General features: G+C 39.5%; 1 protein-coding gene across 2 annotated transcripts in view; it reads left to right on the top strand.

Annotated features, from left to right (window-relative positions):
• The first annotated feature begins 257 nt into the window (after positions 1–257).
• GLRA2 (glycine receptor alpha 2) overlaps positions 258–16,433 on the top strand; it is a 128,956-nt gene continuing 112,780 nt past the window's right edge. For both annotated transcript variants that reach the window (XM_075491899.1, XM_075491898.1), the window contains exons 1-2: positions 258–325; positions 2,502–2,635. In XM_075491899.1, coding sequence (XP_075348014.1) covers positions 258–325; positions 2,502–2,635 — 202 coding nt within the window. The remainder of the gene's footprint in view (positions 326–2,501; positions 2,636–16,433) is intronic.

Here is a 16,433-nt window from a genome sequence, read left to right as displayed (position 1 = left end):
CGACCAGGTCTGATGCTTTGTCTCTTTTGTGCTGGCTGCTGGAGATGAGCCTAGGCTTGACCTGACCATGATTCCAAGGACTGGCACTTCTTTTTTACCCCCAGTTTGTAGAGATCCAGACCTTCTCTTCCTGATTGTCAAGAAAATTAAATTATTGCTGAATTTGGGAATCTAGGCAGCACCAGCTTACTTTTTCCCTGCGTCTCTCTGGAATCATTTCTGGGATATTTTCCAAATCATCACAGAAAGCAGGAGGAATGAACCGGCAGCTAGTGAAAATTTTGACAACCTTGTTTGCATTTTTCTTAGAGACAAACCACTTCAGGTAGGTGATACGACTCTATGTGATGATTTTTGTCAAAAGGTTGTGGAAATCATAACTATAAAGATACTACGTCACATTAACCTAGTTTGTTTGCTATATTTGAGAGTATTTAATGTTCATTCTGTATAGGCTATCCCTTTTACACTCGGAGACTCGTTGCTTGGTAACAAACACAAAAAATAATAATCTCAAGTTTGGGTCATCTATTTTCCATTTCTCTGATTCAAAGACATGCTTTTTCACTGAGTATCAGTATAGCTAAAAACATTTTCTTCAGTTTTTCTTCCGAAATGCAAATTCTCTGCTCCCACCAGAGGTTGTTTAGGAAGTTGCTTTGTTTCCCTCCTCTTCAAGCTCTGGAAACGATTGAACCAGTTTTGTCAGGGTTGTAGTTATTTGCAATTGGAGAACCAGTCCTCTGATTTGGGGAAAACCCGGGATCAGACCAGTATTGTCCTCACTTGAAGTACCAGTACCTATGATTGTTGCTTCTAATTTTTTTAAACATTTCATGAGCTTTTGCTTCAGCTATTGACTTTTTGCAGTACAAAGCAAACAGGTCATTCTTATGAACCAAAACACCATTTTAGCTGAGATTCATTATTACACTGTCCACTGCTGCGTATCTACATGTACACATATAAAGTGTTTTTGTATGAGTAATGAGGTATATATAGAGTGACAGAGTGAAATAGTGTTTATATTCGTGAGTCTGGGATCACAACGCAACTCATAACTAGTGGGCTCTCAATGAAAACAGAAGTAATTTGTACAGGAACAGCCCAAATAAACACACTGGATTAATTTTCTAGTTTTTATTATCTTAACTGAATGTTTTTAGTATTTAAGTGGGGAATATCATCTACTATGTATTAAAAATTAAAGATATTTTGTAATGGTACCATGTCAATGACAAAAGCAAGATGAAGCAACCGCCCCCTGTAAATGGAAACTGAAAAAACACAGGGAATCGCACCACAAGAATTTACTATCACCTTGCCTTTTAACAATTCTGGTGCTTTTGTAAAGGCATAAAGGATTTGATATTTGCTTCTCATTTCAGATGCTCCCATGTATATCTAATTTGTTTATACTTGCGAATAGATTCACACATCCTCCCCCCCCCCCCCCCCCGAAACACTCCTGAAAGTGAGTGGTTCCCTTTGGGCAAATATTTAAACAGAGAGTGGTTAAGAAGACACAGTTATAGAACTACTTTTAATATAGCTCAAAGATTATGTTGACACATAGATACAATGAAATTGGTTATTTAAGAATCAAGATAATGCTTTATGATTAAATCTGTGCCTCTACACACCAAATATGACCATTTCATTCTAGTTTCTTTTTCCCTTGGGAACAACCATGGGGAACTCCTAAATTCTCTTTCTCTGCAATATTTAATTTGCTTTCAATATGTAATATGCTATGTACACAGTGTTTCACATGCATGATATGGTACCAGAAGTTTGCTCTTAAATCCTGAAAACAGAGATGTGTTCCAAGAGCTTGCATATAAATACCAGCTGGTGATAATACTGATAAATTTTATTACTCGATGTCCATTGGTAAAACCCGCTAAGATCAGATGTGACTGACTCTGGCACCCTTTTTGCCATGTTGGGGAAGGAACCAGACATTCACTAGCATGATTTAAACCTTTGTCGGGTAGCATCTGTAAAAAACTTTTTTTTGCATCCGTATCCTTCCCAACATTAACAAAAGCAATATTTTTCAGTGTTCCTTGGTGAGTGTAGCCAGCTGTTGTTTGGAAGTTTAAGACCACCTTAAACCAGTGTTAACATATAGTTTTAACAGCATACATGTAATTAAAGCAATGATATGAAATAGGATATCAAAGACACCGTAAGATTGCTCTATACATTAAGATGAAGAGTAAATTGAATCTTCTAAAGTCTTAAAGCTGTAATAAATTTCTTTTTAAAGCTGAAGTTTTTTTTTCTGAATAGCAAATTCTGTCAATGCATACTACCTTAAGCTCATTTTTCTTTCTAGAATAAAGTTTTTGGGTGAAAAATAGACTATATTTTTCTATAAAAATATTAATTGCTACATTCACTGAATTGAGACAATTTTATTTAGTGCTATAATTTCTCCATGACTTGAATACAATACAAGCTAAATATTAGCTAATGGTGGCTAATAATTTATTTAGGACGACTTTCTGTAAAGAACATGATTCAAGATCTGGAAAATCCCCCTCACAGACCCTGTCTCCTTCAGATTTTTTGGACAAATTGATGGGAAGGACATCAGGGTATGATGCTAGAATCAGACCAAATTTTAAAGGTAAGTTTTTTTAAGACTTATTAAGATTAATGAATTGATTATGTTTTGGGTTTTCAACTTGGGTTAATCGATTAGGTTTGAGGGTTTTACCTCTGGGTTCTGATTGTCTTTTCAGTTTTCCAGTGTGATAGTGTAATGGAGATCAGTTGATCCATGGAGAGGACTGGGAGAGCAGTGTAGGTAATGAGGGTCCAGAGCTTGAAAACCCTCTTTTCACGTGACAATAATGTTTAGCTGTCAGAGGTTGCTTCTGAAGACCTTACTAATTCCAGGTAGTAAATAGGATTCCAGGTTCCACACTAAAAGCAATTGAGGTGACTTGTTCCTGAAATTTTTAAGCCATGAAGACAATATCTTTAACACTTCCATGCTGAGCTGTTGTCTTCTTTATAGCAGTGTCTGAAGAAAAGGTCTATGCTTTTGTTCAACTTGAAGAAAGTAAAACCTTCTTCCCCAAAGTAAGGAGATAGGACTCAAGGTATGCACACAGAAGATTTTATCCTGTGAATGTTGACTGAATGATAAGAACCAATTTCTCAGGATCCTTACAAAATATAAAAACCATATTCTGTTTGTCTCTTCCATGACTCCCCCCTTTTCTTCCACAAAAGAACTGAGTTGTGGACTGAGTTGGACTGAGTTGTGGAGTCACCACCACCATTCCAGCACAAAGAAGGCTGCGGACTGGAGGCTTCTTTTGCAACCATTAATATTCACAGCAAGTTTTCCTTGCTGTAGTCCTGTAAATCCCTATGGAAGTGAGCACAGGGTGTCTTGTGGCTTTGAATGAAAGGAGTTGGGAGAGAAGTTTTCATTGCAAATATTTAACGTTTCTGGAGAGCCCTATAATTCCACCAAAACTGGCTCTTCTATGCCAATTTAAAGCTCAGAATGTAGTTTTACTTTGAAAACTGATAAAATGCTTCCTTCCTTAACAAATCTGATGCCAAGGTACATTTGCGCTCATAACTATTGGCTTTGGTCACTGAAATGCATGTTTCCCTGTATTGAGCCTTGTTAGCAGTGCTGTGAAAGTTGATTACGACTGGAAAAAACAATCACTTCTTAGCCAGTGAATGAACTGTTAGGAAAGAAGAAAGTTGCATGTCAATGAGAAAAGTGTTTACTTAAATTTAGATCAAAGATCAGTTTCTTCCCTCTGTACCACATGTGCAAATTACAAGGTTTGGAACAAAGTGCCTTTTTTGACTGCTTCTTATGTCTGAGTGACGAGGAACCTAGTACAGCTTTCAGATCCAAAGGTTTGAAAGCTGACAAGTTAAAAAACCCCTCTAGTCAGGGAAGTCTCAAGTTTTAATTTCAGAATAGTTTTCAAAATGCTTATTGAGTTCCTGAACTGAAGTCCACATTAGCTTGTAGCAAGTAATACTGCATTAGGCTCTCACATTCACGTTGTGCGTTTGCATGAGTATCAGTGAAGTTTTAGAGAATGCAAATGAAGGCAGAAATTGCCTGAACTGAGCAAGGTAGCAATCATTAAGAACTTATTCCTGCCCTTTGTATGGGAGGGACGCTAAAAGAAGACTTCTGCTTCATCTCTTGTAGCTCAGATAAAACCAGGAACAGTAGCAGTCCCTGTACATAGGACAACTTAAAGACAGCTCTTTATTGCTCCCCAGTATGTGTCTAAAACCATTTCATGAAAAACACAGGAGGAGACAAATTCACAGCTTTGTTCCCCTGATGTTCAAGCGGGTAGAGCAGATATGGTATGCGTGACGTTGTATGGTGCACGCTGAGCTGTTTGGCAAACACTGCTCCCCTCCAAGTCCCATGGTTTTTTTGTGTTCCCAAAGTAAAGCTGCTGCCTGATGACACCTAGGAACCCTTCACGGCAAAGAATCTGCCATTTCTTTTTTTTTATTTTTTTATTAAGTCACTTCCCAGAGCAGGATGGTATTTTGCAGCAGTTTAGACTGATAAACAGATCTTCAGCATTTTTTCATAATTTCACATCTCTGAGGTCTCCTGGAGCTCTCAGTCTTCTGGTGAGGGGACTGAAAAGTTTTCTTGTTCCTAGCTATGTTCCTTTGAAGCATATGTTTTATCTCAGAGTTCAGAACTAGAGAGTTAAGTCATGCAGTTTTGCATTTCACATCACCAGTCAAAACCTTGTCAGCTGTTTTTTTTTATTAGTCAATATGATGCACACTCATGTTCTACTTGCCCAAGTCTTGTTAACTTTTTAAAAAAATTGAAAATACTTATTGTTCTATATCGCATATTTTTTCCTTTTAAAGAATGAGAAGTACAGCTCCAAAGAGGTCGAAATAAATCTGTCTTGCATGGAGTTCAGTATTATAAAGATATTTTTTGTACTGAGTCTTTATTGTGACCATAATACAGTTTCTAATATTCATTAATCTGTTTCAGATCTTTTTGGAGATATGCGCTATTGTGCAATACTGATACTCTAAATCACATAAAAGGATGGATGTATGAAATGTTGAACGATTCCCTAATTTATAACACTTTTTGTATTTTAAGGCGAGAACTTTTAAGCATAAAAGAGGTCTGCAGGAACAATGGTTTAAACTAGGGATCTTCTATTTGGCTTTGCATGTAGTCTGGGGTTAATATTTGTTTCCTGTGTTTCACAAAGACATTGTGGATCAAGGTAGTTGTGCCACTACTCATGCATTTGTCTAGGTTTTTCTGCTTTAGACCAGTTACATAGCTTTCTCCTAGTCCACCGTAGGCATTTTAGAGTGTCAGAAAATTCTGATTTCATGGAAAGGCAAATGAGTGGAACCCATTTATCTTACACCACTGCTTATACAATAATTAAATGTACCTTTATGACTAGTCTGAATTACTGGAAAACAGCAGCTATTTGATTAATTTGTGGAATAAAGGGTATGCATTCTAAAGAGAGAGGAAAATGCTACTTACTGGAACAAGGTGTTTTATCCAGATAAAGCATTTCATCATTAGTTACTGCTTTTCTCTAACGTGTTCTTGTGAATTAGAAAATTCAGGAAGATAGTGGGAGAGCAACAGGAGAATATATAAATGTTTAGACATCAGCAACAGGTTTTTGGTTTTTTTGGGTTTGTTTTTTTTTTTTTTTTAGAGCAGTACTGTATAGTGAAGGATCGTTTCTTTTTGTATCTTTCTGTCTTATACAATCATTTGAAAGCAGAGGACCAGATTTCTGGTTCTTCTTGACACACCAAGTGATCAGATACAAAATGACCAGGCACTGAGAGGGACTGCCTCCCTGATGAACAGACAGAGAGGAGTGCCGGAGTGACAGCTCTCAAAATTGCCTTTCTTTAATCACTGTCTGTCAGATACTTAATGCATACTTTTTCATCTTACACTTATCTTTTATGGAATTTGAATAGGCTAATAATTTGTGTAAGGACACAGAGGGGAATACTTTTAAATGTAAATATGAAGACTGCAATCTAATACTAATTGAAGTCCCTGAGAGTCTTTCTGTTGACAGCAAACGTACGCTCGTGGTCCTATGAGTTGACTTGCTGTTTCTTCTTCAGTTATAACATCAGTTGAGCATGGTGTCTGTAAAATAATAAAAAGTGAAACCTGCATAATGTACATTTTATCTGACTAATATTAATGTTATATTTGTAATGGTAAAAACCAACAACAACAAATCAGAGTGATGTCTTGTACTTTCTCTGGTGCTCACTTTGCTTTCCTCAACAAAAGCAGAAATAGCAGCATAGGGCACCTGTTTTATAAAACTAGCCAAGAATGTGCTTTCTCGCTGGTAGAAACCAGGGATGGTGAAGTGGTATCTTAGATTAGTGTATATGCAGCTCAGGGTCCCTCAAGAGCACTGTGTGCAATGCCATGATACAAGGGATCAATCTTCAACTTAATCACAACATGAGACGTGGGGCTAATGGAAAGTCAGCTTGAATTTAAAATTTCCTAGCAGGTGTTGACCTTCAGAGGTTACTAAATTATTTCCACTTTTTAACACCTTTGTCTTCCAAAACCACTTAAAATCTAAACATAAGCTAGAAATTATCAGATAGAGAAAACTATTTATCTATAGGCACTACTATGCCCTTTATGCCAAATACTTTAAATAGTAGACTAGCTGTCATGCACTGGGTGGAGAGAAGGGGAGTTTGTCACCAAGAGCTCCAGAAGTGTGTTATCTTTTGGTATGGAAAACGTTTAAGATGAAGATGATAGTTCTTTTCTTTTGTATTGAATGTCATTCTATGTTTTAATTGCATTCTTTCCCATTAAGTCATTATTTCCTACAAGAATATTCTGGGTTTTATGGCGTTACATGGAGGCGTGCAGCAATAGTGCCCATTAGTGTTACCCTCATCACTGGATGGTGCAACGCAGTGTGAATTAACTTGCTCAAAAGCTGCTGTTTCTGAACTCAGAGAAGTCTAGTTTAAGGGATGCAGTTTGGGGGTGTAGTGCTGTAGTTGTAAAAGATTAGTCTGTGATTACAGCGGTGTAATGTCATTTCCATGCCGAGTCAGTGGGTTTATATCTGAATAATAAACACATGGGCTAAGTAATTTACTGAAAATTAGCTTGACAACTGTTACAGGAAATGGCTTATGCACTTTAATACTTTAACTCCTTGGCAACAAGGGTCAGTTTTTCCCATATGTTCAAGCCCATTGCTTACTTATTTGGCCCCTGAGTTGACCAGTAATGAAATGCTTAAAAAAGCATTAATGGAAACCACTGAATGACATTCAAGGGTAAAATCAATGGCATCAGGCTTAATAAAAAAAAGCAGCTTCTATGTATGTGCTAAGAAGAGGCACTGTCTGCAGAAGTCGACCTTAATCTAGACATGACACTTCACAATAAATACCTGATGGAAAAACAACCTGTAAATACATATAAAATTTGAAAAGCATACCTAAGATAGGCTGCGGCCCTGCAGTGATTTGTTCTCCCGTGGTTAACAAACTTCCGAAAGCCAGACTTCAGTTGCTAACAACTACTGGCCATGAAGTCAGATTCTGTGAGTATCCTGTACTGGGCTGTTTTCCACACAGTTTGAGCCTCAAAGGGCCATGGCCGATGAAGACTCAAATCCCATTCAGGCATGAGAGCATGTAGTAAGGAAGTGCACACTGTCGGTGCATTCCCGTTGTAGGGCATGGGCTGCAAGTTCATTGTAGGAGGGTGGCTATGTGGCCAGTTTTTGGATGTAGCCGGCCATTGCCTAAATATAGCTTGCTTGAGATGTGCAAGCATCCATTATTAGAGACATATACTTCTGGTTTATTTTCTGCCTTGAAACACGTCTACAACTTTACGCTGCTTTCAGATGAAGCTGTGTACACACGTCTCACTGCACAGTTAGATGCTGCACAAGGATCCTTACCCACAGGATATCGGGCTTGTTTGATTTTGTTTCATTTTTCTTCCAACTACAAAAATGTAGCTAAGGAAATGATGTTCAGCTCCTGCCCTGGGTACGCATGTTTTCATGCAGAAACCTTTTTACGGCAATTACACAAGGATCTTTCTAATTGTGTTTCTTTTAAATTTGCTGGTAAAGAGGGCTATGGAACTTGTCCTTCTGCCCATCTTTCTTTAATTTCAGGTTCTTTCCCAGAACATGAGTAGGCTAGGGGAGTTGCATGGCCAGTTAGGTTATGTTTAGGCTTCCAGACAAATGGGGCCAGACAGCAAGCTCAAGCAGCCCCCATGATTATCTACGCTGCTTAGCTGTCTGCTCATTCCCTGGATCTCTTTCTGGGCTTCCTGCAGCCAGCTCCCTCCAAAGCAAGTCAGAAAGGCTGCGAGCATGCAGCAGCGTAAGCACAAGCCAACCAGTGCCACATGGCATCCAAGCTGCGGATCTGTCCCTGGTCTTCTTTTATATTTAAAAGGTTAGCCACAGTGATCCATATCATATTGGTGTGTTGCCTTTATTCAGAACTAGTGATTTAATTAAGAGATATCAATGGATTTGGCTGTTGTCATGGAATATTGGTCTGCTGCTGCATAAACTGCCAAGGGAATTTATGAAAAACAAATGTCAAAGCAGAGCCAAAGATCTGATATTAAAGCAGGAGACACTATTGTTCTGATCGTGTTCTAATTTAATTGTATTGTTTTCAGTACATCCAGTGTCATGTTTAGATTTAAATTTTCTATACAGTTGAAGCCAATGCCTTAGGGTCACTCATTAAGCATCTTGTTATGTTTCGGCTGTCTTAGAAAACATGCAATTTATATATAGAATATATTAAAAAATGGACACTTAATTTACTATAAATATACACATTTATAAACTGCAAATCTATTACATGCAGTGATATAGTAACTAGGAATAAGTATACATAAAGCAGAAATGTGCAGTTTTTTTAGACAGACTCATTATCTTTTTTTTTCCCCTCTGGAAATATGAATATAAATCTCTGATTAAGTCATCATAAAATGTATGTTTGATGGTTCAACTTCTAAATATGCATTTCACAGTCTTTCACAGAAATGAGTAATTTTAACAGTCTTCAAGGAAGAGCCCCCAGAATGATGCAGACATGGTGGTACGGGGTCTGACACAGCTCTAAGATAAAGGTTACACAATGTCTGGCATAAAGAGTGATCGCCAATGTCATAAACACCAAGTTCATGGTTAAAATTCAAAATTTACAGAAATATAAAGGCTGTGATTCTGGAAAGCATGCAAGATCTGAGCAGTGCAGTTCATGAGAGAGAAGTGCCTTTCACCAAGCATTCAGTTACTTGTAAGGGATAAATTAGAGCAGCCTAGTGGCTTATCTGAACTGTGCCAGCTACCAGCCGTGCTCAGGTACTGCAAGGACACGAAGACACGTTGATTACTCCTTATGCCTCAGCTATATGTCGGCAGCTGGGAAGAGTGGAAGCATAAAGGCTTCACGAGCCAATAAAAGAAGGAAGCTGTTAAAACAGCACTTAGACAGAATATAAGTCCACAAACAAACAAACAAAACCCCCTGGAAATCCCCCATCCACCTGCTGTGTAAAGCTGGCAGTGCATTACTGTTTTATTTTAAAGCTCCTCAGATTCTCTCAGTTCTGCTCCTGCGTGTGCCCCGAACTGCCCCAGGCTGCCTCGCTTAGCACCCACCTTACTCCTCAGCCAAATCCAGGCTCGCTGATGAGGCATTGCTCCACCTCCTCTAGGGACCAGGTATCTCAGAGCCTGCCTTATATTCCACAGAAAAGAGATTCCTCTCAGGGTGGATGTGGGATGACTTAAAAAAGAAACCCCACAAACACAAAACAGTGTCTATGGGTGGCCTGCCTCCCGCTACAATATATAGATTTTTGGTCCAGTTTCCCCTCAGCTTAAAGGGTTCAGTATCCGATCCAAAGGACTATAAATGATTCTGAGTGGCCCATTTTGCAGCAAAGAATTCAAACTTCACTAAGCCAGGGAGAAAATACACGGGCAACATGGCTTTTCAACCTTGTGATGTAGCTGCCTGTCTGAGAGGGGAGAGCTTTTACTCTTGACCATTTTGGTGCGATGCACAGAAGTGACTGTCGTAGCCATTACCCCTTAGGGGCAGTTGGTGTAACTGTTACAGAAGAAGTTGTAAGGACAGGGATTGGGAGCCAGCACTTCTCTCACTCTTCCTCATAATTGCCCTGACCACTAATACAAATGCGTGTGAGTGTACTTTCTCTCTCTTTTCCCAAATGTTGTATCCTAAGTGCTTTGCTGCACAAGTTGCTGGGTTCAATAGGCTATCCACACCTATTAAATATTTTTAAAACTTACTATAGCTGCACTTTAGGATTAATCCCATTCCCTCTGAATAGGAGACAGTGAGAGATTTCCCACCCCAGCTCCCAAGAAACCCACAGCCTTGTAGCCTAGGAAGTGCAAGTTTGCATCCCTTCAATCTGAGGCAGGTGTAGAAGATTCTAGAAAGGACTCTTTCTGCATGAAATCTCTCAACATTTTGTTATGGGCCACAAAGCTAGCTGTGTTGTAGAAGGAAAGACTGAAATTCTTGAATGCTTTTTCAAAGGAAGGTTGTATGTGTTGATTTGGTGGAAAATGCTCTGAGCTGTGGATCCTGAGTGAGGTACCTCAACCTTGCTGAGAAGCAGGCTTTCAGGAGGGCCCCCGAAGAGCCTATTGCAAATTATTTGCTCTCAGCAAATGGTGCTCCACTGTGCTGAAGCATCATGCTCTGCCCACGGGCTGTACGAGGCGTTTAGGGTTCCTCCACGAGGGCCTGGGTGTTACGCACCACAGCGTCAGGCACTGCAACTGCTTCTACCTGTCACGGGGCTGAGATTTTTTTGGCTATAGCAAACAGTGGGCTGTCCAGGGAAACACAGTAGTGGTATGATGCTCTCCTCCAAAAGCTAGTAACCCCTACCTGTGTGTTTCTATGTCTCCAAAGCCCAGGACTGCATGGAAGTAACTGGGCACATCTGTGACTAGCTGAAGAATCGTCACTGATATTCAACTGATATGCACGGCATGAACAAGCTCATTCTTCCTCCATCCTGGGAACATGTCTATGTGTTATCTCCTCTGCTTTTGTACTTGGGGAAATATAGATGAGAAGAGGCTAAATGTTTTCCTTAAACCAGCATAGTTAGTCAAGGAAAACCTAGGATTAAAATTTACCAGATCGATACTCATTATGTTAGGCTGCCTCTAATGACTACATTCCCAATGTGTGCTGTCTTTATGTCTTTGTTTTAGGCTATAAAACTGTCTTATCAGGAATGCTCTTTCTTCTTGTGCTGTTTACTTTGTCTAATGAAGAGTTAGTCCTAAATAATAAATAAAATAACAGTAACACTTTGGCTGGAATACTGCTATAAACTCTCACACTGCAATTTAAAGCAGTTGTTGAAGAGATGCCTGCAGATTATGTGCATGGGGCCAAACCAGAAGCGTATGTAAAAACTTCTTTTTTACCAGAAGTGAAAGTAGCCTATTGTCTATGCATAAACACATGCATATACTCTCCCCCATGCCAAACTAAAATGCAGATGTGGCCACTCCACATAAGGGTTTCAGACTGCAGCAATTTTCCTTTCCAGACAGTGATATCCCATCAGGTGGAGCAGTCTGAGGTGTTAAAAGCCTTTGGTCAGTCTGGTTATAGGAGCCATCCTGAAAATAAGCATCTGGGAGAATTTTGCAGCTCTTTGGCTCTATACTCCTGAGAATAATTTTACAGCTCTTTGGCTCCATACCCCTGAGAATTTTGGTTTTGTCACGCTTCTGAGGTGTGTTTTGTGTGAGGTAAAGCACACACAATCTGTTAAAAACAAATTTTAACTCTTTTTTTTATAAAATAACAACTTTGACTTATCAAAGTTATAAATAATTAGGGACAGATTCAATTCAGGCCAATAAGCTCTTCAGTCTCATTTGGATGACTTTGTAGAAGACTCCTACTCAGCATGACCACTGGTGGTAGAAACCAGAAAAAGACCATATGCCCTGACGCTGCGACATGCTTTATGTCAGCAGAGCTCTGAGCCTATGCGAAAGCCATGCGATGCTCCTCTCAGCAATGCAGTGAGCATCCTGCATCAAAAAGCTGATAATTTCCTTACAACAGGTGGTTTGTTATTGATAAAAGAGTAAGCCACTCAGTTTACAAGATGCTTTTTTTCTAGGCTGGTGAAGAGTTCTCATTCCCTCTCCCATTCTTCCAGCTATTTTATACATAAGAACTGATGACTGAAAAAATTGCTGGTGAAAGACACCCAAGAAGTGCCTTGAGGATGTCTTGGAGTTAAAAGACAGATCCTTTTTGGTATTCAGGATGTGAGAGATCACATAGGAGATTCCCAAAGGGAGAGGGGATGTGTGAAAAGGAGGGGATAGGAGACTGAGCTAAACATGCAACAGATCAGCTGATGGGAGCACTGAAGATGAGAGTCAGGAGGGAGGAATTAATTTCAAGTAGTATTCTGTGCAAATTGTATGGAAATGAGTTGGACTATAAGGAAGCAAAAATTGGGAAGTTCCCAATAGCTGAAAGGTTTGAAAATAGAAGGAAAATTTTATTTTGTTAGTGCTAGATGTGGTGAGTATATGGATCTGCGTGTCTCTGACCAGTTACAGATTGTCATCCGTACCAGATCCTGACCATTTCTGTTGTCTTTTGTCCCTGAGCCATCCCATTTCTCTAAATCCCATTGTTCATCTGTCTCCCATGTATCATTTGGTGTATAATTCCCTAGCAGCCATAAATCAGTGTCTCCTCAGTAATGTTAGTCACCCAAACTGCTCTTTTTCTTCAAGTCCTGCGTATGCCTTCAGACAGTAAAGCAAGGAACGTTATGGAGACATTAAAGGAAAAGCTGGCAGAACTGTGAAATAAAGTGAATGTCCGAGCTCAGAGGAACAAAAAAAAAGAATTAAAATTAATTCTGAGACTGCTCTGTGGCCAGAGAGAGGGGTATTGACCAAGCCCTGTATTTGAGACTGTACCTATTGACTCTTATAACTGAACTTCCATTAATTTCTGCAGCACAAGATCAGAATCACAGAGAAGGAACAAAGTAAGAAATATTTAGAGAGAAAGGAACAGAGTACAATTTTTTTTTTTTAATAAATGTTTTGAGGTGAGTATGCCAAGCAGAATCAAGCAGCTCATTCTGACTGAAAGTAGAAGCCTAGACTGGTTGACAGCATTTCAATATTATTATTAATATTTTTTTTTTCATTAAGTAGATATTCCCTCCTGACTTCTCTTCTCAGTGAACTTTTTTTATCTTGTGGTTCCATGCGGTGTCTTAGATGAGTTGGCATCTGACTTCGTAAAACATTATTAAAAATAAGATTACCCAGGAGAAGTTTGACTGACCCTATGCTGGAGCACAGATTTCATGACTAGAGATGTAATGCCATCTTTTATTTAACCACATTTAGGAGTGTCCCAGGCCTCTGCACACATTATACAGTTCACATGCCGATCAGCAGCGAAGAGCTCTGTCTTCATTAATGCAAAGCAACTGAGCAGTTTCTCAGAATCAGGTTTGAGGAGCATCTCTGCTACCTGCTCCCAGTGAGGCCGAGTGCCTCTGCCTTTCCATTTGCTCACTTCAGTGAGCACTGTTTTGTGATAAGAAAAGACGTAGGTGCCTGGATCTTTTCATGTCATAAGAAAAGCAAACAATTAAATTTCCCCAAATGCTACCCATTTCTCTATTCCACTAGAGGAAGGAAGACGTCAGAAAGAGATGCCTTGCAGTGAGGTGCTTGTCATGACTTGGAATGGAAATATTTGAAAAAAGAGTAGAGAGCTCAGGGAAAAAAAATTGTTTGATGGACATATGAAGAATTAAAACATTTATTTGAAAATTTTCAAAGTTGACATAAGTACTAAGTAACTTTGCACTATAGGCTTCTAGTTCCAATGGGAAGTTTCCAGATGTAAGATTTCTGATTCACTGTTTTTTTAGATTTATTTCCACAGACTCACTGGCACATGGAAGGCTTTAGCTCTGGGACTGGCTGCACTCAGTCACAAGTGTGACTGAGGCTTGTGTAGAAATATCTGAGTTAGCTTTCAAGTAATTTGCTCAGAGGTGCTCTGCGCCACACCGAGATGACACAGAGCTCAGCACAAGCTGTAATGCCTGAGGTTAACGGCCTCCAGTGAATTCCAGCCTGCCATGACCACACTGGTAGCAGCCCTCAAACTACCTAAGTGAAAGCCAGCTCCAGTGCATTTATACAATCCGTTGTGACTGCTATGGCTATGTATTCTTTGTAGTCTAGCTCAGGTTAGCTGGGTAAATCAGGAGCCTGTCAACTGTTTAAAGGGCTTTTCATTTCTGAGCTCCTGGTTTGTGGAGGGAAATAAAATAGTGCCTGAAAATTTTTCTTGTGCAGTGTCTATTAGATAAACTATGTGGAAATATCCCACTGCACCCCAGAGCTGACAGTAATATATGTTTCTGTTATCAGCCTCAGCAGAAAGGCAGGGAAGAATGAACACGTCGTATGGACTATCCTGTAATGCCGAATGCAGAACTGAAGAGGTTTTGTAGCCTGAGACTTACCTTCCTCTTCCAGAGCTGGGCCTGTGGACAAAGGCATTCACTGAATGTGAAGCATGCCAATCCAACAATTTTCACAAGTGCTTTAAGGCACAAAAAGGTGCATCTTAGCAGGGATTCTCCTTCCATGAAACGTTGATAGGATTTTAACAGCATGACTTCTGTTACATTCAGCAATAGTCCCACAGCTGAAAACTCACATACCATTTCAGAAATTGATTACTCACTGTTTGACCTCAGACTGTGTCAATGTATATATATAGATGGCTTTAGCTGTACTTACTCCAGAGACATTTTCTTTCTGTGACTCATTCTGTAATCACCTGAATCTGACAGTCACTGGAGTATTTGTCTGTGAGGCCTCAGTGGTATTTTGCTGAAGAAGAGGTTTCAATTTTGGAATGTCACATGCCCTTTTTATATCCAGGTCATGTCATAAGGCCATATTTTTGCTCAAATGTTTTCTCAAGTTAACCAAGTGAAGGGAAGTAGCTTAAATCTTGATCTAAGAGAAGAATTCTTTTGATGCCATTTTGTTTATTTATATTAGTGTATGTGCCTGCATGTGCACTTCTGGAAATAGGCAGCTGGAACTAGGGAAAAATTGTACTTTCCTCTATTTTTCCTCTGTGTTTTCCTGCTGATTCCATTCAGCATTGCCTCTATCTCCCGCCTGCTTTGGGTAGGGCATGTTGTGTCTCCTCCAGTCTGTAAATATCATTGCCATAAGTGGCGTTGCTCACATATATTCCTCAGATACTCGGTAGTATTTGGTCTCAGTGATATCAGTGGGAATGAGAGTCCTAAAAAGGATTTAGACACCTAAATATCTCTGCAGGTCTTGCTCTGGCTCTGTAAGTGCCTTCATGGCTCTTAGCCTTATTCTGTTGATCATAAATGTATGTTGATATCACAGAATATGATTCTGAGTCTCGGATGCAACGGTAAGCACCCAAAACTGCTGCCACATTCCCACCAGGAGATATGGCATTCTCAGCAAGCTAAGTTATTGTATATGATGGATGAACTTTCAGAGGCTGTTGGTTCTAGCTTGATGAAGCAGAACAATAATTTTCTCTTTATCTGATTTTTCCAGCAAATTGCATCAGTGCAAAGTACCATACAATTACCATATTTCAGAGGTTCCTAAGATCTCCGCCTTTGTGGGTTTTTTTGGTCTTTGGAATTTTTTTTGTTTGTTTGTTTAGTAGGTAGAATTGTCATCAATTAATAATAAAAGTGACATAAGCATAATAATTTCTGTGGTACATTGGATTGTGGTGAATACTTCTAAAGAAGAAGGAATTCTCTGTTTACTGGGCATGATTATACTTAGGGAGTCAGGGTGATGCACTCCACGGAAATCCCATAGAAAGACAACCTCACAAATGAAAGGCATCACTCCCCAACAAGAAATGTCACCTTGATTTGTAAGCCTTAGGGTAACTATGTTGTGCTGGTGTCATTAATTTTGCCTCCTGTGACTGATACATTTCCCTTGCTGTTAACGCTCTAATGAGGTGATGATGTTTAAATGGAGGAAAACATTGGTTTTGCCCAAAGGCAGAATGATAGGGAAAGAGAGAAGGCTTACCTAGGTACTTGCAATAAGGACTACCTGTGGTCTACCTCCTGCTTTCTTACTAGAACCTTAAGCAAACTTGTTAAATCATGTGAACTTTCTCATCAGGGGTTCGACTATGCATTATACAGACCCTTGAAAACAAGTGTGCAACTGCACTGCTTCTGGAGTAGCTGCAGGATTCCCATGGCTCAGAGG

The sequence above is a fragment of the Mycteria americana genome, chromosome 1, assembly GCF_035582795.1.
Source record: "Mycteria americana isolate JAX WOST 10 ecotype Jacksonville Zoo and Gardens chromosome 1, USCA_MyAme_1.0, whole genome shotgun sequence".
In the NCBI taxonomy this organism is placed as follows: domain Eukaryota; kingdom Metazoa; phylum Chordata; class Aves; order Ciconiiformes; family Ciconiidae; genus Mycteria; species Mycteria americana.
This window is presented reverse-complemented; position numbering and strand designations above follow the sequence as displayed.